Source organism: Asterias rubens, chromosome 7, assembly GCF_902459465.1.
Source record: "Asterias rubens chromosome 7, eAstRub1.3, whole genome shotgun sequence".
Lineage (NCBI taxonomy): Eukaryota > Metazoa > Echinodermata > Asteroidea > Forcipulatida > Asteriidae > Asterias > Asterias rubens.
The window spans coordinates 7807085-7829597 of NC_047068.1; the positions used below are offsets into that span (position 1 = coordinate 7807085).

Below are 22513 nucleotides of genomic sequence, written 5' to 3' on the forward strand. Positions count from 1 at the left end.
TGGTCCGGTTGCAATAAGAGTTCAATCGAAGTCCTTCTTCATGGCCATTGACGTTACAAAAACACTCAAGGACTCGGAACGTGACAAGTTCATGTTTTCTCTTCCCTCTTGTCAAAGGATATGTAACCCTCACTCATCATTGCTGTGTTATTGGACAATTATTGTACAACTCTGATGCTAAATTTTTAATAGTTACATGTATCTCACTGAGACGAATATTATTTTTGTGATGAGTTTTTTACAAATTTTTCAAAAACTTCAGCACCTGAGCAATTAATATTTTAAGGGAAGCTTTCTACCATCATTATCTCTAATCCGTGTAAGGTTAATGTAGATCTGTGGAAGTCTGTGTTCTTGGACAGGTATTATACCGCTCGATCAGAGAGATTTAGTGACAATTGTAAGGGCTTGTTTTGGCCTTGCTAATAATATTCCATGGCTTCATGCTTCATGCTGTCTGCTGTTGCAATCAATTTATTAGGGGTTAAGAGTCATTCAGGGCTTCAATGAAAAAGGGGGAAAATGTTATTATATTGCAAAATGATATTTGAGACTTGTCTACTTGTGGAAGGTCGCTGAATTTTAAGGTAGAATCCAGACTTGAGCTTTCTATTTGAAGTCGTGCAAGGTGAACAACTCTAGGGATTTTACCAACAAAATGTTTTGATTGTTGGTTTCGGGGGTTGGACCTTACCATTAGGCACCCATATTGAGGGCGCTCTTTACGAAAGCTCGTCTCTAAATATTTTATTATTATTAAATACTTATATCAGACATCCAATGAATTTTCTTCTGTCCTCCACTACCCATGAGGAAGTTTGAACAAGTACAATTCCATAAAATCCAATTGCTATAATTTCCGGACTCAGTAGACTGACTCCTTCTGACCACTAGAGGGCTCGGGTGCGTGATGGAGAAGGATAAAACCCGAACATATGGCCAGGTTAATTGCTGAACTGATGGCTCTACATTTGTAGTTAGTTCCAACCTGGAAGGGGCTTATTTAAGATTCTGTGTTTTTCAAACCCATGGGAAGGTCTTTGAAGAATTAAAGGACATTTGTGAGTTTATTTTTAAAAAGAAAAATGTCAGGGAACAGTGACTTTCCTTATGTCACAAGTGAGCACTGGAGTTGGAATACGCCTTTCTTAATATTTATGCATGAGGTACGTCACAATGCTAACCCAAAACGAGGCGATGGGCGCAGCCACTGCAAGTAATGGGGGACATGCGCCCATAGCCTCATTTTGGGTAAGAATTATGACGTCATGCATAAATATTAAGAGAGGCGTATTCCACAGACTACTGCACGCAGGGTTTGCCCTTTAAACTTTTTCAGTTAGCTCGTCATTTAACTGGCCCACCGGCTTTTTCACTGGTGCATATTTTGTGATTAATATTAATGCTAATCCAACACTGAACAAGCCATTCGGACTACTTTGTGACTAGCATTTTGCCAGCAGAACACTGTTGACATGCAAAAATAATTGTGTCTAATTAATTGTGTAAAGTAATACTTTAAGATAACTTTCTATCATCATTATCTTCAAACCCTGTAAGTTTAATGTAATTTTGAAAAAGTACCGAAATTCTTTAAAGAAAATTGATGAAAGCACAGTTGGAACATGCTTCTGGTAGCAAGCTGTAGCTCTGTAATAATAGCATGCACTCCACCCAGTGATATAGCAAAACTGATTACAGTGCGAGGAGTAGCAAATGGAGCAAGAAAAGTAATTGTTCCGATGTTGTTATTTTTCAAATGGCTCATTGTGTATGTTCCATTTTTATATTACCCCATCATTACTAATGTAGCCTACGGTATGCAACTTACGCTCTTAGTGTTCAATGAATAATGAATTGACAAAATTATGTTATTGAGTCCTGGTCATTGTGTTGTTTGATAAGCATCGTTGACCGAAACCGCACCCGATTAATCATTAAAATGTGTAACAACACTTCAGTATTGTCCTCATCCAATTTTATTCTTCGCTGAGTTCATCCCAACTAGCTTCTACTGTGTTTTGTTGTCACCAAAAATTGCCTCAATGATTATTTAATGTTGTTAACTGTGCATGGAATAATGAACTGTTTACGTAGTTACTGCTTACGCACTGGTCGTCACATCAACATAAAATAATTACGTGGTGCCTTTTGTGATATATAGGCCAGTGCGCGCACTTTTGCAATAACTGGGTTACAGTTCATAATTCCATGTACAGCTACAGGTCTGCTACGATCGAGATGACATGCGGAATTCCGCGTTTTTTTTGTGTTTTTTCGTGAAAAAAAAAAAATCTTTTTTTAAACGTAAAAAAAAAAAATATATAAAAAAATGTTGTTATTTTTTTTTTTCTGATTTTTTTTTTTATAGCCTAATATATGCCTGGCAACAACATTGTACAACTACAATCATGTAACATAAGCCTAGTACATGCTAACAATGCACCTGAGAGCATAATAAATCTCAACATTTTCTAGGGTACCGCTGTGGGTATCATGTCCCTTGGCAATTCGGCTGCCTCGCTCCACACTTGCTGTGTGCCTGTTAACCATTGCTTCATCCCGCGCAAGGGATGCAAAACCCGTGGTCCAGTGTTTTGTGTAACAAGTTAGTATGAAATCGGAAAAGTATTAAACTGGATGAGTACATTATTGGACTATTCTATTTACAGCCATAGTCCTGGTGATATGACAACAGTCCCCTTTAAGCATTTCAACCATTATACAGGTACCAATTAAATATCACAAGCCAATGTACTTTTAAGATATTATGTCCTCTGTCCTTTCATAAAAGTGAAAAAGAAAGGTATTTTCCGCAGAAGTTCAAAATGCTTTCACTTACACATGTAATGTACATGAACATTGGTAGCTCTTTTGGGGATCAATTGTGACTTCCGGTATTAGGTAATAAACATTTTGAATCCTTTAGGGTTTTCCCTTCCCTTCCCTTTTCAAATTTCTTCAGTGTTACCATCTGCAAAGTGGGCCAGAATTTGTCCATGCAATAGATTTTGAATATGCAATGTAAAAAATAACACTGCACATCAACCTGACATATTTTGACACTAAATACATACGTGGAGTTATGTCTACTGTATGTTTTTTCTAATTTTCTTTATTTTACCTACCCTTGGAATTAAATTGTCAATATCCACCTGGTGTTATCTTTTGTGTCAAATGATTGCTATGCAAATATGTGGAGGGCAAATGGCAACAGATGAGTCATAAAACCTGGCTTTGAATGGCCACACGAGGGCGCTGTTTGGGAACTCCATAATAATTGTTGGCATACCTTCTGGCTTTTTAAGTGTGCTGTGGGGATATAGAACTTGTAGTGAAATCACATTTATAACATTCCAATCTAAAGTCACCAATTATGACACACTTGATTCTGAGAAACACTTCTCTGCTGTAGGAATGTTAAGGTTTTTTTGTTTTTTGTTTTACTTACAAGGAAATTTAAACAAAAGTATTAAAAATGTCTTTGAAAAAGCGTTCTGAGTTGAGAATTAAATTATGAGGCAGAACATTCAAAGTAAATGCTGCTGTATCTAATGATTGTTTTAAGCTATGACATTATTCATTTCCCCCTAAAAATAGAATGCTCTTTGAATCGCATCACTTTTTTTGTGCTAAATTGGCTTTAGATACACCCAATAATGGTAGCTTCCTCTTTAAGGTCAAATGTTATCGTCTGGGTCATCAATATTATGAACTCTTGCCGAAGGTACTTGAGTACAAAGTGTCAAGTATCGGATAGTTTGGTGTGCACAGATATGATAATTCTCTTCTGGTTTATTTGATGATGAATGTTATCAACTGGATTGAGCTGAAAAAGAGGGGTCAAATGTCGCGAAGATTGATCAATCGTGGGGTTTCTGTAATTGTTGATGTTTTATTTTTTACTTTATTTTTTAATGATGCAATTACTAAGGCACTGAACACCTGTGGTAATTGTCAAAGACCATTATTTTCACTTAGTTTATCCCAACATCTGTGAAAGTTTGGACTCAATTGTTCATCGAAGTTGCAAGAGAATAATGAAAGAAAAACACCCTTGAAACACAAATATGTGTGCTTCAGATGCCTAATCTGGCTAATCAAGTCTTTTAATTTGACCTCTTTCTCAAAAACCGTGTTACTTTAGAGGGAGCTATTTCTCACAATATATTTTATACCATCAACAGCTCTCCATTGCTTGTAACCAAGTAAGTGTTTCTGCTAACCATTCTTTTGCCTTTAATATGTCAGGAGAAGGTTGTGGGAAATGGAATGAGAATAAGCGATATTTTTGCTTGAATGAGTGACTGATTGTAAGTTAGTAAGTTACATGGTGTAAACTTATTCTGGTAAGCATAATTTTGTGGTGCTTAGCCCCCTTAAGAAGATCAATGAAATTGGGCCTAGGTCAGTGCAGAATAAGGTCACTTCAAGAGGAACTCGTATGGAAGTTCCAATTTCCCTCCTTGGTGATGATAAGGAGGCCTGCCTAGACATTGACTCTCAGTCTAAAGCCTAAAAGAGACCCAGCTTAAAAACCAACTGGCCATCCATATCCAAACACTAGATGAGTTGTTGAGATTTCAAACACACAATAGTCATCCCTTTAAGTAATCATCTAGAAGCAGATACCCTCCCCCCTCGACCCCACCTCGCCCCTCGGGCATTTTTTCCCAAGTCATACCTTTTTTCGTAGGACCATGCAGGATTTCCTACAAGGATTCTGAGTCATTGAAGAGTGATGTTGAACTTGTAGTCTTAAGGTCTCGGTGTGGTTGATCCCTTGGAAACTAAGACTGGTGCGTGTATGAGACAGATATGGAAGGAACTTTCTTAAAGGGGAGGTTTGACATCCGTAGTCTGTAACCGTTTCTTAAAGTATTTTGCTATGTTTTGAATCACTGAGATTGAATCAATGACTGTTACAAAAATAGTCGTGCCAATATTGTTCTTAGTTCTGATAAAGGATAGAGAGCTCTTGTTTTAGTAATGTAATCAAATAATACCTCGGATGTCAGTCTGAAGGAATTTTGTTTGTACAGATTGAACTCCTCCCAAACTAGGGTAGTTAATTTAAAAGCTGCAACAGTCAGTACTTTTTTAACTTGTTTTATCTTAGTTCATACTATAATCACTTCCACAAACACCATTTTGTGGTTACCCCATGTAATTCTTCCTACTAAAATCTGATTTCTGAATTTAGTTTCCCCTTAGACGAATTCAGTAAAAGTTGTGTCAAATAGCATGAACAGTCTGTAAAAGCCCATGCCTTAATGTACATGTATGTAATGTAGGTCAGCCCTTGTACTCAAATCAAACGTTCCTACTTTCTCGTTCAAATGTTCCTCTGAAATCTGAGAAAACTTTTCATACATGAATCTGAGAAACAAGTGAAAAACACCCTTGTTTTCAGATGCTTGATTTTGAGACATAAAATTCTAAATCTGAGGTCTCGAAATCAAATTCGTGAAAAAATAGCTTCTTTCTCGAAAACTACATTACTTCTGAGGGAGTCGTTTCTCACAATGTTTTAGATTATCAACAGCTCCCCATTACTTGGTACCAAAAAAGGTTTAATGCTAATAATTATTTTGAGTAATTACCAATAGTGTCCACTGCCTTTAAAAGGGAATCCTTTCTCAAAAAAAGTTTCACTAGCTGCAATTTTTCATCTTGAATATTTGGATTATTTTCCAACCTATGACCTTACCTTTAAAAAATGTTGATTCATCGGGCACTTATCCAAGTTAAAGTAGTGATCTGTCACGGATACATTAATGAGTTAATCAGTTGGCCAATGTAGAACACCTATCCATTAATGGGTGCAGATCACTTTCAATGTACCTCTTTAATTAATTAATCAATCCTAATGTAACATCCATGTGATTCGATGATATGCCTGTTTTGCCTTACAGAGTTTTGTGTTGGCTGCTCTTTGTTGACTAACGCCCTCTACTGGCGGTGGATATCCAGTAGGGAATTGTACAGTATTAGTTTCTGTTTGGATATTGTCCTAAAAAATACTGTTTATTGTTTGACGAATAAGGTTGGCAAGTTTCAATTTACTGCACACTGTGTCTATAATGGTATAAGAAATTGAGAAACTTTTGCATTTTTTCTTTTTTTTTAAGAATTGTTTAAAAACTGGAAATTTAAAGAAAAAATTATTTGATGACCTGGGGTTCCTGTAGGATTGTTTTGTTTGGTTAAGGTGTGGTGTGTTCTTCATACGTTAGTCTGATTTCGTATTTGTTTTGTTCGTCAGAAAAATCTGCCAAAATTAAGTTAAATACTTGTAGTCTTATTCTTGTAAAAGCCTTTATCATGTTAACCTGTATGCCAGCCAAACTGATGCCAGCCCTTGTAGGCTACTCAGTAAAAAAAAAATCTTTTTTTTTCAAGGGCCAAATATCAAGCCAGTGCATCTTTGGTTGTTTGTTGGGATGTTGGTGAGCTTTGTTTGTTTATTCAGGTTTTGTTTGTGAAGAAGCAAGCTGAATTAACTATTTGATAAATTCTTGCCATCATGCATGAAGTCAACACCGCTGCTCAATGTATTTCAGCAACAGGCATTAGTTTTTTTTTGTAAACAACTACCTTTTCCCATGTCATATAAGTCACAGTAGGACTGCCCCCCTAAGTGGGATATAATATTCATGCAGGTGTGATATTGAAGTGGAAGGCCAAAACCATAACGCTTCATCACTGTGTTGTGGACTAAGTGGATAATAAATCCTGTTGTGAGCAGAGCTACCAGGGTGACATTCTTGAGACGAAATCGGAGGCAGGTTGCTAGTTGTCCTCGGGGTGTTGATGAAGGTTGTTTAAGGTGTAGTGCATGAACAAATTATTACTGTTGATTCTGTCAGATTTTCTCTAAGGTTTGTCGATCTTTGTTTCTTGCTCTAAGGTTTGTTTGCTTTTTTTGCTTGCTTTAAACTGAAACAAAATTTATGTTTTTTAAATTTTCGATCCAAACGGGACCTTCGTCAGAGGCAGTCAAATTTTCTCTAAGGTTTGTCGATCTTTTTTTCTTGCTCTAAGGTTTGTTTGCTTTTTTTGCTTGCTTTAAACTGAAACAAAATTTACGTTTTTTAAATTTTCGATCCAAACGGGACCTTCGTCAGAGGCAGTCAAAATATGTATTATATAAACAAGTTTTGAAAAGAGATACCAAAAGGAAAGCACTTATTGTAGAATACTTGATGACATTTTTTGGCATTGTTCCTCTGTCCCGACTGAACTTTAGGTAATAACCCCTTAGTATTGGCTGCCATTGCGGAAGTAAAATATGTTCACACCGGCGCACAACTCTTGGCCAAAAAAGGGGCCAAAAAAGGGTCTTTATTGACCTCAGTGAGGGCACTCTTTTAGACTTGTGACGTCATATGCGAAGAGTCTATTTTCAAAAGGACAAAATATGCGAGGAGTCTATTTTCAAATGGACAAAATTGTGTGAAATGCCGAAGATAATTTCCTCAAATTGTTGCCCCTTTTTTTTTTACCAGGGAAAATTTCCCTGCCCTTACAAAAACAGTGTCAGTGTCAGACCTGCTGTTTTCTTAAAGAGAACAAACTTCACTTTTAAAGAGGATTCAGGTTTCTACCAACTTAAAAAAACCAAGGGTCAAATGAGAAAGTAATAGGTTCAAACGTGCATTATAATATGGTTGCCAAATACAGTAGCATTCCTTTAAAGCTGGTGTATTTTCACAGTGCTTCCCAGACACTGGGTTGGCAAGCAAGTGAACCCCTGTCTGTGGGGGTCTCTCCACGCTGTTGCCAAAGGATACACTTCCTGCTTCTTGAAGGCATTGAGTCACAGTCTCTAGAGACCACCACCACACCATGGAGCAAGACTTATGAGCTACTCCTTCCGTGTAGGCTCAGGACATTGCTAAAGCACATTATCATGCATGTCATTTAAAGTTGCATACCAAGGGTTGACATTGAGAGGCCATGGGGCAAAGAAGGACCAAAGCACCGGCATTTGGATGATATCATACCCCTGTCCCTCCATGGTTCTGGCTCAGGGAAAAGAGACTATTCGGACTGATCGGATACTCTGTTTAGATTGTGTTGATACCAGGCAACTTCTGGGTGTACAGCCCCGGTGTGTTTTGGAGGAGTGGTCGTGTCATCGCGCTGAACTGAAAACACATTCTGAATGAGAGTAGTCCGGAAATAATTCTTCAATTGTGTGAGATTAGGGGAAGCTTTTGCGCCAGAGTGAACTTTGTTCACTGCATTGTGATCTCTGAAGACATCATACCATCCAGTCTCTGTGTCTCATGTGATAGTCCCTCACCCTGCTTCTGTGGTTTTCTTTAGGGTCAATGAAGGGGTCTGACCCCAGGAAACGGTATGACCTCATGACTGTGTGTTGGATTCATATCTTGACATATTGCATGACCTTTTTCCGGTGTATGCATGTAATCATCTCGTCTCCTTTTTCCCTTGTGATCATGGAATATCTTCAGGACAGATTGTGTGACATGGAGTTCAGGTGGTGATTCATTTCAACTTGGAAAGTATTTTTGTTATTTGGAGCATTTTGAGAAATAATTTTTGTTAATGGCAATTTTAAATGTTATTTTTAATACATAATGTATTGGGCCTACTGGTTGTGACATTAATAGAGTCTGCAAAGTTTGCTTGTCGGGAAATGGTGTATAACTTTTAATTTATGATACCACATTATGTGAAAGGGAAAGTGTAAGCATAAATTTTCAAAGACATTGAAAGATCTATAGGCTCCTTTGTCAGTGTACCTAAATTCAACACCATTATGGAAAAAAACAAAAAACTAAAAAAACAGTGGTGAAAATTTATATTTGCTTTTCTAAACTCTGACTATGGCTTCTGTAAGCCATTTTGAAGACCCACTCTGATATCATATTATCACTAGCGCTTTTAGGATGGGTCTTCAAAATGGCTGACAGCAGCCGCAGTCTGAGTTATGAAAAGCCAATAAGAATTCCTGAATCTTCAGAATGGCTGATTTAGCCACAGCCGAAGTATCCCTATTATCGCACCTAGTCCCCCAAACATATGTTCAATTATGTTATCATCCACTGTAGTGCAACTGTGATTGATAGACTTTTAAACCCAGTGTGGACCTCATAAACCATAGAGAAAACGCTGTACATGAATGTTAACTCATCAATGCGTAACTTGTTGTCAACATTTCAAAGTCACAGATGTGCAACCCATTCCATATTTTCTAACCCGCTCGCCACAATAGTCTTATATAGCGCACGTATCTACCAAACAAGGTACTCAAGGCGCTGAGTATAAACAAACTTTCAGAAAGATAGGTTTTTGCAGTGATGAATTTTGAGACCCAACTAGTTAGCACATTATAAAGGTTTACAAGGTGCTACGGCGCATTAAGCAGCCACAGCCGGGAACACCGGGGCGAACCCCTTCTCTTTTCGATAAGTGCACTGGGTTCTTTTACATGCGTTACAAAACGCATGGGACCAATGGCTTTACGTCCCATCCGAAGGACGAAGCAATGGTCAAGTGTCTTGCTTAAGGACACAAGTGTCATGGCTGGAGATTCGAACCCACACTCTGCTGATCAGAAACACCAGAGTTTGGTGATCTTTACCGCTCGGCCATGACACTTCCAATGCTTTGGTGTAATTGAGAACAGTGGACAAGCATTCATGAAAATAATGTAACCTTCATGCTTTTCTTGGAGATGACTTTGTCTCACTGACTGACGCAGAAACATGTTTCCGTTTTACAGGCTCTTTTGAAAAAGCTATCACAGTTGTTCGGTATTTCTCATCGATTGTTTGAACCCATGGAAATTTACAGGGCCCCAAATCGTACAGCTGTCAAGTAAACAAAATTGCTTACCACAGCCAAAAATTGCTGAGCAGAAACAAGGTATTTGTATGCTGAGCAGAAACAAGGTTACCAGCCAAAATACCATGTAATATAAAGTGTTGTGACTGGTTCCCCTGCTACTGTCTTGTATTTGTATGTGGCAAATAGTGCAGACTTATCACCGAAGCTGCTAACCAGAACTTACTGTTTATCTGAGAGTGTGTACATCTAGTTTCGCAAAGACGATCCAGATCTGACCTAGATCTTGACCTAATTGTCTTGGCTCACCCAAAGTAGCTAATCGTCAAGCGAGGTTAAGTCTAGTTCATACTTCCTGCCAATGCGAAATGCAAGGCAAATTTTGACGTCACAAATTCGCAGAGAACATTTCGCAACAGTTGAGCTGCGTTTTACTCTTGCGAAACATTCACAGTAACAACAGAGCTGTGACGTCAAAATTTGCGTTGCATGAAGCATTCACAGGATGTACAAAACATGGTTTGTAAAGTTTTACAATGAGAATAATTGTTTTATAGTCTTTTGGTTCATCCATGAAGAGTTTCTGACATGATGCACACAATGAGAGTAGTATTGACTGGCAACGAGGTAACTAGTATACGTCTATTCCCACGAGGGACTTTGAGTGACCAGAAGAGCGACCTATTTCCCGAGGCCGAGGGAAATAGGTCGCTCTTCTGGTCACTCACAAGCCCGAGGGGGAATAGACGTACCTAGTTACCAAATTATGCCAGTCATATGTGTTTTATAACACAGCTCGGTCTTAAATGTCAAATAAGAACAGAAAAAGGAGTTTTGTAGTTCTTGTTCACGGTTCAAGTCAAGAGAGGGCGCTGTTACCGCGGGCACTATATTCAAAGACTATTGCCCGCTCTGGTACTATTCCCGCAAAATACATGCGCTCGATCACTAGCCTATTATTAGTTCATCCCACGTGACAGTGTTTCAGCCAACCAGAATACAGAACGAGCAAGAGGTGTGTTATAAGAATGAATAATTCTTCTTGAGGTTGGGGGATGGGCCTCATCCTAGATGAGCACACACATGTATCGACTTGAGAAGGCTAATGAAGTTTAAAACAATTCTTAGATCCAATAAATGTAGTACAAGCAATTGTCATTGAAAAGAGAATGTGAAGTCAAAGATGAGATTTTGAATTTTTTAAAAACTTTTGCACCATAGATCAAGTGGAAAGAATTGCTTTAAACTACTTATTTTGTTCTTCTTTTTCAAGTTAGTAATTTAAGTTTGGTGAAATATTGGTTTTATTAAACTGACTTAATTACAGGATTATGTGTCCGGGAGAGTGGGACGACACAGGGAACTAGGCAAATTCTGATGGACCAATTACGGAAGCAAACGCTTTTAAAAAATGTGCTTATCTGGCTGAAAAGTTGTGAGAACGGAGGTTGTACACATAACTCCTAGTTAATCCTCCCTATGGTGTATTTAAGCGGAGATGATTGAGAAGTTGGATGTGAGGCTGTCAGTTTTGTTGTTGTGATAAACCATGGAGCTAGGAGGATAGAGGTGAATGAAGCCCTCATCCTGTGCTCCGACACATTGGCAAGCCTGTGATATCACTGATAACTGATCCCTTCTAATGTGGACTCTAATTGTTGTCACGATAGCACTTAAAACCAGCACTTTTAAATAGAATTATGAAGATGCACCCCCAACTCGCAAAGCTGACGGTTAAACTGCCATCCACATACCACTATCTATCTATTTCCTCTATTAAAAAAAATTGTGTTTTTAACTTGCTTGAAATTGTGAGCTCTTCCTATCAACATGAAGGGCTTATACAATTGTCTAAAGAGTGTAATTAAGAGATTCGGCATAGCTTGTTAGAGATATAACAATTATTCAAATCCTCTGGTTTTCAAGAAACATCCCAGGTCAAAATTCCAGTTGAACCTAGTTAACTGGTGTCAACTGGTTCAACTGGATAGTGACCAAACTCGTCCATTTTCCATATTAACCAACTGGTTTGGACTAGGTTTAACTGAGTTCAACTAGGTTGAAATTATAAACCATTAGGTTTCTGTCCATTTTCCGTATTAAACCAACTGGTATTAACTGTGTTTAACTAGTTTATCAACTGGTTTTCAACTAGTTCCAGTTAAACCCAGTTTAACTAGGTTCAACTGGAATTTTGACCTGGGATCCACTGGGATGGAACATCATTTGATTTTGGAAGGGTAAACTCGTTCCAATTCTTTAGATTTCATTGTTTGAATAATTGGGGTCGGGCCAGTTGTCCCTTTTGTCAAACCCTGAAGCACTTCAGAGTATGTTAAAGTTTAGTAACATTTGGGGTGGGTGTGAGGGGGGGTGGGGGGGGGGTAACCCTCTTTCCCATCTCTTTCCCATATTGAGCATGGTTATTATCTTGACATAGCCAGGGCCCAATTTTATAGACTTGCTTAAGCAAAAAAATTGCTTAAGCATGAAAATAGATTGCCTATTTGACACATGTTACTGGCCAAAATTTCATGCCATATACATTGCTTGTGAGTGGTATTTAGCTGTTGTTTACTTGGCATAACAATTGAGTGTAGTCTTGGCCGGTAATCTGATTTTACTAAGCAAGGATTTTTTCGTTTAAGCACAATTTTGTGCTTAAGTAGCTCTATGAAATTGGGCCCAGATGTTACGAAAAGCATTTTGTGTGAAATTGCATCGGTGTTCAGTCAGGTGACGGGGGATGCATAGTGAGTGGGCTTTATCAATAACTTTGGGTCTACTTCACTCATACTTACCTATTGAACTCAGTGACAGTGTATGCTTTGGTACATGAGTGTGGCTTAATCCATAACTTTGGGTACTTTCTATTGCCTTGAAGGAGGCTTCAAGGAAAGGTCGCGGTGGGATGTAACTTGACATTACAATGATGAGGTCAGGGTACCAGATTAGTAGCGTTTCATTAAAAATGATGAGTCATCTCAAGGATCTGGGTTCTCGGTGTATTTTTAGGTACACTTTAAAGAGAAGGATGGCCTGGTTATTTTGAATAGTGGAACATTTATTGTGTGTTGTGGGTGAAGTCATCGATAAATAAAAGCAATGGACTGTTTTTTGGCACTGGTGAGAGAATAAGACTATAAAGGCAGTGAACATCATCCTCGCCTCCTGACCAGGGCCCAATTTTTTAAAACAGCTGTTAAGCAGAAAATTCTGCTTAGCAAATTTATTTTTGCTAAGCAAAAAATGAGTGGGGCACCAGTTGCAACAATTTAAACTTTATTGAATTTTGGCTGGTACCCAGTTTGTGAAATAGGGCCTAGTTGACTTATATTGATCAGTATTGCTTTGCAGACTTCTTTGTACCCTGTCTTTTTCTCCTTACACTTTTTCTTGCGGTCGGCTATGTGATCTTCACTAGATGATGTGAAGCAAGCTTGGGGTTGAGTTCACAACGAGCTATGATCGATCTGAAGTTGTAAAATCTTAAAATTTGTTTGTCACAATACAATACAAATTGGTGATGTTGACAACTGATCTTAGAATGATTCATCTTCACTTTGTTTCTCTGACATTCCCCGTCCCATGTCCCCTTCATCTTGTCCCTAGTCTCCCTTGTCCCCCCTCCCTTTCATCTTTCCCGATTTGTTTTGCTTTCCCTCTTTCCTTCTTCCATGTCCTTTTGTCCCTTTCCTCTTGTCCCCTTCAACTTGCCCCCCTCTCACCTTTTCTCTTTTCCCCTGTTCCCTTTCTTCCCCTCCCCCCCTTCCCATGTCCCCCTTCCAATGTCTCCCCCTCCCCCTGTCCCTCTGCCATTGTCCACCTCACTGACCCAGTTTCTATTCCCGGTTGTCAACAGCTCTATATGAAGGGGTCGGTAGATTCAAAAAGGTCTCCAGATTCAAAAGGGGTCTCCAATCACTTTAATGCTCTATCTTTACAAACGTCTGAGCAATCATCTCGGGAAATTGTATCTCAAACACTGAGCCCAAGACAGGTGCGCGTGTCAGAGTGAAGCTGCGTTGTTATCAGCGAGAGTTGTGATTAATAAAACAGGTGATGGGATAATACGGTCAAGATCTGATGATTGCGGTCACTTGTTATAATCAGCACTAGAAGTGAGGAGATGAAAAGTTCAGATTTCGTTTAGGAGGGAAAATAAAAATTTCTGCTGCTTTTTTTGTGTGTGTTTCTTCAGTGTTAACTCCTGTTGACTATCTTCTTCTCTATGAATTTAATTTGTTTCTGTCTTTTGGCAGTGGGGTGAACATGGTCAAATAAACTTCTGAAATGGCCATCATTTTAGCCAGGATCTTGATAATGGGATCTCCTAATTTTCCTGAAATGTTATAAAGTAGAAACAAATATATAAATGGTTTATTGACGTGTCTTTTACGTTTACAGCACATTTACAAAAATAAATTTAAACTTATTGTCAAAGACTTTATCCACACTTTATGTGACCCAACTCATACCTGGAATAACAAAGCTGTGAAAGCTCAGGCTCGTTTGATTATTGGAATCACAAGAAAAAAGTGGGGGGGGGGGGGGCTGGACCTTGTATGTATTTGCTGTTTTAAAAAAATCAAGTTTTGGTCTCGCAAGAACAGAACTCACCATTTTACTTTTTTCTTAATTACTAAAGCATTTTAGAATCCAACCATGACCCTTTATTTACCGTTTTAAATCCGTCAATTTTACAAATGTTGTGCAAACGCTTTGAATGACATAAGACATAATTTATTTTATTACTCTTTAAAAATAAGCAACTACATTGCTCGCACTAGTTTAAAAGACAAAACTGTGTGAGCTAGCGTCACTGGAGGAGCAGCATCGTAAAACACGTCGAACATGTTAACTGTCCAAACTCTATTGATTCAGACAGACACAGCATGGCGTCCACACTGAAAACAGGGTGACCAAAAAGAACCACAGATGTTTCCTTATCCAGCACAACGACTAGCAGCGTAACGTGCTGTGATATGGTTATTCTATGAATAGCGTACCTAAATGCATAATGATAATATTAATGAGCTAAGAAATTGGCTCGCCGATCACCATGCAGAATAATCAAACTTGTTTCATAGTGAACTCGTGTCGGTCTTGACACCAGACGGTATTAACTAATACATAATAATCGATGTGTTGATTCAAAAGCATTTCCTTGTTTATAGTATCAATCTAAACCAGAAACATTAAACCCCATCCGACTTCCTTTTCTCTCTCTCTCGATTTACAGGAACCGCCGGCGACGTTAAAAAGATCTAATTCTGACCCAAATCTAGCAGACAACGACGACATGTTGAAGCGCAAACAGATTGCTATGACCTTCCCTGTAAGTATTCTAAATAATTAACGTTAATCGGTTTTAAATGTTCACTCTTTGTAAACCTTCATTGTGATATCATTTTTCTGTCATGTTGCTGGATACAAGGGCCATTGATGAATACAATAGCTATTGTTTACAAAAAAATAATACCAATATCACTCAGCAAGGTCAGGTGTCGACACGACTTGACTAAACCATGTAAACTGACTCGACTAACCAGAAACCATTGAGCACAGGGAGATTTATTATATCTAACCATGCACTGGAGCATGGTCAATATGGTCAATTGTTGAGCTGCGTCACAGTTTCTAGTCATGTCTAGTTGCTCACCTGAACTTGCTGTATGTTGTTTTTATTTTTTGGATAGGACAAAGAAATTTTTACTTGAGTGGGGCTTGAACCTGCGACCATCGGATTACTGTGTTGGTGCTCCTTGTGTCCAGGTTCAAGTCCCACTCTAGTAAATTGCACTTCAAGTGAGGTTTGCGGTAACACCATGTATAAATCTATTTTTAATAAGTGTTTTGAGAAGAAGTGGTGGTTTACAATTTATGTTTCGATCCGTATGTTCTTAGCATTTTTAGATCGAACTGTTGAATTGTCAACCACCTGTTATTTTCAGAACCAGTACTACTCAAAAAGTGATTTACACATGGTGCTACCACAAAACTTATTTTACTCCCTCTATGCAAAGTTTCAAATTCTACAAATTTTGTTTTCTTCAATCATAAACTATTTTAAAATTGACCCAGTCACCAGTCACCAGTCCCTTGTGGTTTATTACTGGATTTAAATCTGAGTGTGATAAATATGATGACATCTACTCGGATCTTATGAGGAAGTCCATTGAAGGAAAGCAGAAATTTAGAGAGAGTTGTATACAAGGAAAAACTACAAACAAAAGTCAGCCTTTCCTAATTCATTTCATTCACAGCTTGGTGCAAATTATCCCAGTCATTTTCCCTTGTGGTTCATTATTTATTTTTTTCATTTTATTATACATGTATACAAATTGTTTTTGGATACAACGTTTGAGTCTTGCTTGAGCATGTTTTCAGTTTGAAGGAACTGATTTCTGACACGTTCCTTTTCATTTCTTCAGGGTCTTTTCCATCTGAAGAAGGGATGGTTAATCAAGCAAGGAGATGGAGAACAGGTAAGGTTGAAGCAAACTTCATGATTATGGGCCTTTTTCTTTCTACAAAGGTTAGAAAGGAACCATTTTACAGCGGCTTATTTCTTGAAGACTAAGTGTACGTGCATTTAATTTGTTTGTACAAAGTGAGATCAAGTCTAAACAGTTTACAATAACAGTATGTTAACAAACAAACAAACAAACTAACAAATAAACAAACAATTTGTACGTCTATTTGGAAGAATTTTTTTCTTCTTCAAATTACCACGTGTGATTCATAGGCAGTTGGTACCATGGAGTACCAGTGAAATGTTAATTGAAGTGTAGTTGCTACTCGCACTTATCAATAACATAGAATACATAAATTTACTAGCTGGTGTCCCCGCTATACAGTGAATGGAAAAACTTTCTGTCAGGAAGGTATTTCCTTGGTGAAGCCCAACCCCACCCTTCTGTCATGCCACAAAAGAACAATTTGACCTCTGGTGGTATCCGGGGTCAGGAAGATGACCTTCCTGAGCATCCTGGTAGATAAAAATTGTCATGTGAGCTACTGACAATTAAAAACCCATTACATCCACATTCCAACACCAGGAACTTTATTCTAATATACCAGAGGACTACTCCTGACATAAAGGTAAAATGACATCTATCATTTTTTGTAATATTTGTTATTGTTTAACTTCATTTTGTTTACAAATAGCGGGCTTTTCTTTCATTGTAATTGTAGACTTGTGTATGAATATTTTTGATGACGATTGGGTTAGTTTCGTTTTGATGTAGAGTGTATTCAGCAACTGTATCCCTAGGGGAAAAAAGTACACTTTACTCTAAAATTCAGGGCTTGCACCTTTTAACTGTGTGTAAAGATGCATTGCACGATATTAACCCTTAATAATAATGAATAGGGTAGATGGCCTTAGCTTTCGATCCAATCCGGACCTTCTTCAGAGGCATTAAACAAGTACAAACAAATACATATCCATTTATAGAAAAAGAGAGGGGGAAAGGGATTAAGGAAAGGATCCAGAAAGAAGCGGGAAAATAACAGCCAATCAAAGTTCCTATTTCAGAAACAATATTGGTGGCTATGAACCAATAGGAGTGAAGTGGCGAGGACAAAGGATGTTTAGAATGAAAGGAAGGGTTACTGGACCATAAAAGTGGTAAATGTATTGTTCGACAACAATGCAGGGAGACATGAAAGGGTAGGATTAGAGAGCAGGTTGCATCATGATGCAACTAACAATGGTCAATTAATAAGAATAGCAAGATCATAATAATAATAATATACATTTTTGTTTTGTGCACACCGAATGCTTCTATTCAGAAGCAAATGGTTATTTTTGAGTAGCAACTGATACATTTTATGTTTTAATTTGCTCTGCTGTTCAAGGGAAATAGTTCACTGGGTCTCATATTTCAAAAATTTAGCTCTACATACCTAGCAGGACAGAAGTATTTGGCACTTGGATATGCCCATCGGGTGTGACAAAGCGCTTTAAAGAACCCAGTGTTGTTATTATTTTACTTCTTTCCTTTCTAGGATTGGAGTAAACACTGGTTTGTGTTGTGTAACAACAAACTAAGCTACTACAAAGATTCCAGTGATGAAGATGTAAGTCAATCGTTTATTATTTTTGAAGTCTAAAATATCTTTGGCGTAGCTCAAGATTTTATTGATATAGTTCAGGAGTTTGTTGCTAAAACGTGCATACAATTCAACGCCCAAATACGAAACATTTCCTAAGTTTCCTTATACTGTTCACTACAAATTGAGCAAATATCACCAAAGCTAATCTTTGGTGACAACCTCAAAATGTCGTTGGCAAGTTTAAGGACTCTACAGATGTTACTCAAGAGTATCTCGTTAAAATGTGCCTATAAATCACATTCAAAGTAGAAACTTTTCCCAAGTTTCTTAAAATTTACTCCTTATACTGTTAGACAAAAATGTCAATGGCCCCCAAAGTTATCATGTCCCCCACATATCATTGGCATGAAGCATATTTGTCTCAGTTAAAGAGTGACTGATATTTCGAACTTTCGAATGAGAAACACTTGCTAAGTTTCTGAAAATTTAGTGTGTGTCACGATAGCTTATTTTTCATTGAAACCCCCCCCCCACTGAGCTAGAGCAACTGTTTTACTGTGATACATAATTGAATGACACCAAATGCTTGTGGATTTCTTTCTGAAGAAGGGATGGTTAAAATAGTTGTTTTCCTTGAACCCCCCCCCCCTCCCACTGAGTAAGCAACTGTTTTACTGTGATGCATAATTGAATGACACCAAGCACTTGTGGATTTCTTTCACAGCCCAACAGTCTTGACGGAGTGATTGACCTGGCCAAATGCAACAAGGCATCTGAAACGCCGGTCAGCAAAAACTATGGCTTCCAAATTGAGGTAAACCAACAACTGTCCATTGCAAATTAGCAAGGACTATATATAAGCCGGGCGTTGCATGCATGAAGTTGTGATGCTGCAACTTGTCGTAAATGGTGCCCAGATACAGATGTACATGTATTTAATAAATACGCACAATTGGACAGCTAGAGCCCGGTTCATACTTCCTGCGAATGCAGAAAGTTATACAAATTTTGACGTCACAAATTCGCAATGAATAATTCGCATTCGTTGACTTGTGGTTTTTATTTTAGCCTCAGCCTTGCAACCTAATATTTTCATCTTCAGTACTCCAGCATATTTTAACCCAGAGGCCATGATAATTTTGGCACCTTAACATCAAAACTGTTCAGTTTGGTTGTTTCGACTGTGCGGACTGTAAAATCCACAAAAGTATGGAAGAACAAGGGGAAAGATTTCAGATTTGAAATAATCAAGGTGAAAAAAAAAGTCGTACAGGCCACTTTTAATGAACAAGTTTCTCCTTCCCCGTTGTACTCTACATGTACACACATAAGCTTTAATTTGCAACAAACAAAGGTTCAATTTTACAAAAAATTTCAAGACTTCTGATCGGTACCCTCTCAATCAGGAAGCTTAAAATCAGTCGCTGTAATCGACCTTTTTATTTCACCCATCAGTCATCATCTCAGAGATCAATGAAGGCATATTCAGTTAATGACAACTATGCCTCAAAGAGACTATTAATCCGCACAGGAAACACAGTCACACCCTCAGTCTTGCTTGATCTTACTTGACACCCCCTTCTTTTGTCTGATTGAAACAAACTCTCGTTGTCGTTGCGTGAGAATTTTAAGAATGTTGTTGCGTGAAGAACGAATCACCTGTTCAAGTCAGATAAGTCGAAGCGGACTTGGGCTTTGGGGGATTTATTGTATTCCGTGGAATACCTTAGTGTCAGCTTTGTAATCTGTCAGTTTTGCTTTCGAGTTTGTTTATTTTGTGTTTGCGGGGGTGGCTGTTGCTAAGGCCAAAAATAATAATGTTTTTTTGTCCTCGTCTGACCGACTGTCATTTTTTATATTTTTTAATGTTCATTAGAAACACCCCCAAAATGTTGTCAAAATATTTCAAAGCAGAAAGAAGCTATACAATCTTGTCAGTTAAAAACAGTTCTTAGTATCAAATTTGTCAAATCTGCTTGCTTAAGAGACCCTATTTGAAAATAAAATTGTTTTCTTTCAACTTTTAAACATTTGTAAGAAAAGCAAACACTATTTGTGTAACTCTATTTCCTGGAAACAGAAAAACTTCCACAAAATTTGTGATGTATCTTAACAAACAAAACTAAAGTAATGAAACACACTAAATTTCTAAAAGTAATATGCTACTTATGTGGAGTATTGTAGCCGTGGTTAGGCCAGTGCCGGGTGGGCCTTTCCGGTACTAACAAATTCCGCCCAGCACACAGAGCAAAATACCCCATGCTGCCAAGCACAGATTTCCCCCAGATTGCACTCCAGCAATGATAGCCTCAAATCTAAACATGAATAATTTTGTTAAACCTCTAAGTCTTGGTGGACTAAATAATTGGATTAAGAGTCCACCACTAAAATTGATCTAGCTACAACACTGCTTGTGTGTATAATTCAATCAGAAACTTTCAAGTGTTACATGTAACTTACAAGACCATGCTATGTTTTTTTTTCCTGATCAGTTGGATACCGGCGTCATCATCCTTGCTGCGATGACATGCGGTATCCGTAACAACTGGGTAGGAGCAATCAACAAAGCTATCAAGACAGCCTTGGAGGACAGCAGCAAGAAAACTGAGGAATCCTCATCCCTCAAGGAGAACAAACCTGAGAACAGGGAAAGGGCGAGAAGCAAACCCAGCTCCTTGTTGCTTTCCAAGAGCACCAGTGAGGTCCAGCCGAAGGAGGACAGGTCTTCCCCGTTACAACCCGTTAAGAAACTTATAAACAATGTCGATTTGACATCCAGGTCGAGAACCATTTCACAAAGTGATGGTAAATCTCCCCGTTCCCCGGTTGAAACAAAAGCGCTTACTGAACGGAGCGCACAGTCGACCAAAGCATCTCCCATCGAGTCGCTTCCTCCGCATTCTGGAAAGTCTGAAGGCAGGAAGAGTTCAACTTCCAAAGTCTCATCTACCTCTGAATCAAGACCTCGGAGAGGTTCGGTCCCAAAAGAAACAGAAGGAAGGCGGAACTCTGTGTCTAAAGAACCTGAAACAAGACAGAAACGTTCGGGCTCATCCCCGCGGGACAGTTCAGGCTCAGAGTCATCAAAGTCAAGCAAGTCCAAGGACAGACGGTCAAGAAGAGGCTCTCGAACCGAGAGGAGATCCCAGGAAGAAACGGCTGCAGCCGTCACAGCTGCACTCTCAAAAAGAACTTCCAATATGAACTCTGAACAGGTCTCAGCATCGACGGAGGAAACTGTTAAATCAGTGAACTCTGACCAGCTAACCCACCGGATCACGGCCAGTAACTCAGAGAGAAGGTCACAGTCTTCCACTGGAGATGCGACTGTCATCGCACTCCTTGAACAGGAGGTGGGTATCTTTTTGCCTCCAGTTGATTTAGAAATATAGCAACATTAAGAGGAAAGTAGCATTACGCTTAGTGTTGAACTTCTAACAAAACAGTAATGGAACTTACTTGGCAAGAATATGATGGTCATTTACACGCAAAATTGAGCAGCAGTCTAAGATTTTGGACCGGTGGTTATGAATGGGGTCGTCATTGGAGAGCCTATCATGCATGATGCTTTGATTCAATGAATCTAAGTTTCATCAGCATTGTCAAAAACAAGTAGGTTTGGGTCAGACCAAAGTCAACATAAAACACTGGATGAACTGAACATGCAGTCCCAAACCTACAACTCCAACCAAAAAGTCTGACAGGTATTACTATTCAAAACACTTTTTTGACCAATTCGGTCCCACATACATTGCTTTAAAGGCAGTGGACACTATTGGTAACTACTCAAAATAAATATATAAAACCTCACTTGGTAATGAGTAATGGGGATAGGTTGAAAGTGTAAAACATTGTGAGAAACGGCTCCCTCTGAAGTGACATAGTTTTCGTGAAAGAAGTAATTTTCCACGAATTTGATTTTAAGACCTCAAGTTTAGAATTTGAGGTCTCGAAATCAAGCATCTAAAAGCACACAACTTCATGTGACAAGGGTGTTTTTTTCTTTCATAGTTATCTCGCAACTCCGACGACCAATCAAGCTCAAACTTCACAGGTTTATTATTTTATGCATATGTTGATATACACCAAGTGAGAAGAATGGTCTTTGACAATTACCAATAGTGTCCACTGTCTTTGAGGTGTGAAGGAAACAAACGCAGGCAGTTCAACTAATATGCGAGAGACTTGTAAAGTAAATAAGCATACCATGCCTGTCTTTGTTGTGTGCCCCTCCCTCCAGTGTTGTTACCAGGAGAGCCAACATAACAGGGAAGTAAAGGGGCCCAGGGTGTTTTGGCTGGCATATGTAAATTACAAGTTTTCCAGACATTGTCTAACTCATTACTATTTCATTTAACAGGTGGAAACACTCAAGGGTCAGTTGGAGCAGAAACAAACAGACTGCTCGCGCTTCCAGAAGGAGACTGTCAACCTGAAAGCTCAGTTGAATACTGAGCAGCGAGAGCACAAGGAAAGCTATCTGGATCTGGAGAATGAGCAGTCAGGGTACATGACCCAGGTAGGCTTTTCTAGTGTATTGTTGAAGACAGGGTTTTGGAGTAAGTAATTTTTTTGGAAGATGAATGTGCCAGTTCTTTGTTGAAAGGGATGCACTGTTTTGCTAAATAGATGTGAT

General features: G+C 38.6%; 1 protein-coding gene across 4 annotated transcripts in view; it reads left to right on the forward strand.

The window, feature by feature from the left end:
- LOC117292552 (protein outspread-like) overlaps positions 1-22513 on the forward strand; it is a 103196-nt gene that overhangs the window by 50379 nt on the left and 30304 nt on the right. For all 4 annotated transcript variants that reach the window (XM_033774648.1, XM_033774644.1, XM_033774645.1 and 1 more), the window contains exons 8-13: positions 15059-15154; positions 16251-16304; positions 17830-17901; positions 18602-18691; positions 20370-21230; positions 22238-22396. In XM_033774648.1, coding sequence (XP_033630539.1) covers positions 15059-15154; positions 16251-16304; positions 17830-17901; positions 18602-18691; positions 20370-21230; positions 22238-22396 — 1332 coding nt within the window. The remainder of the gene's footprint in view (positions 1-15058; positions 15155-16250; positions 16305-17829; positions 17902-18601; positions 18692-20369; positions 21231-22237; positions 22397-22513) is intronic.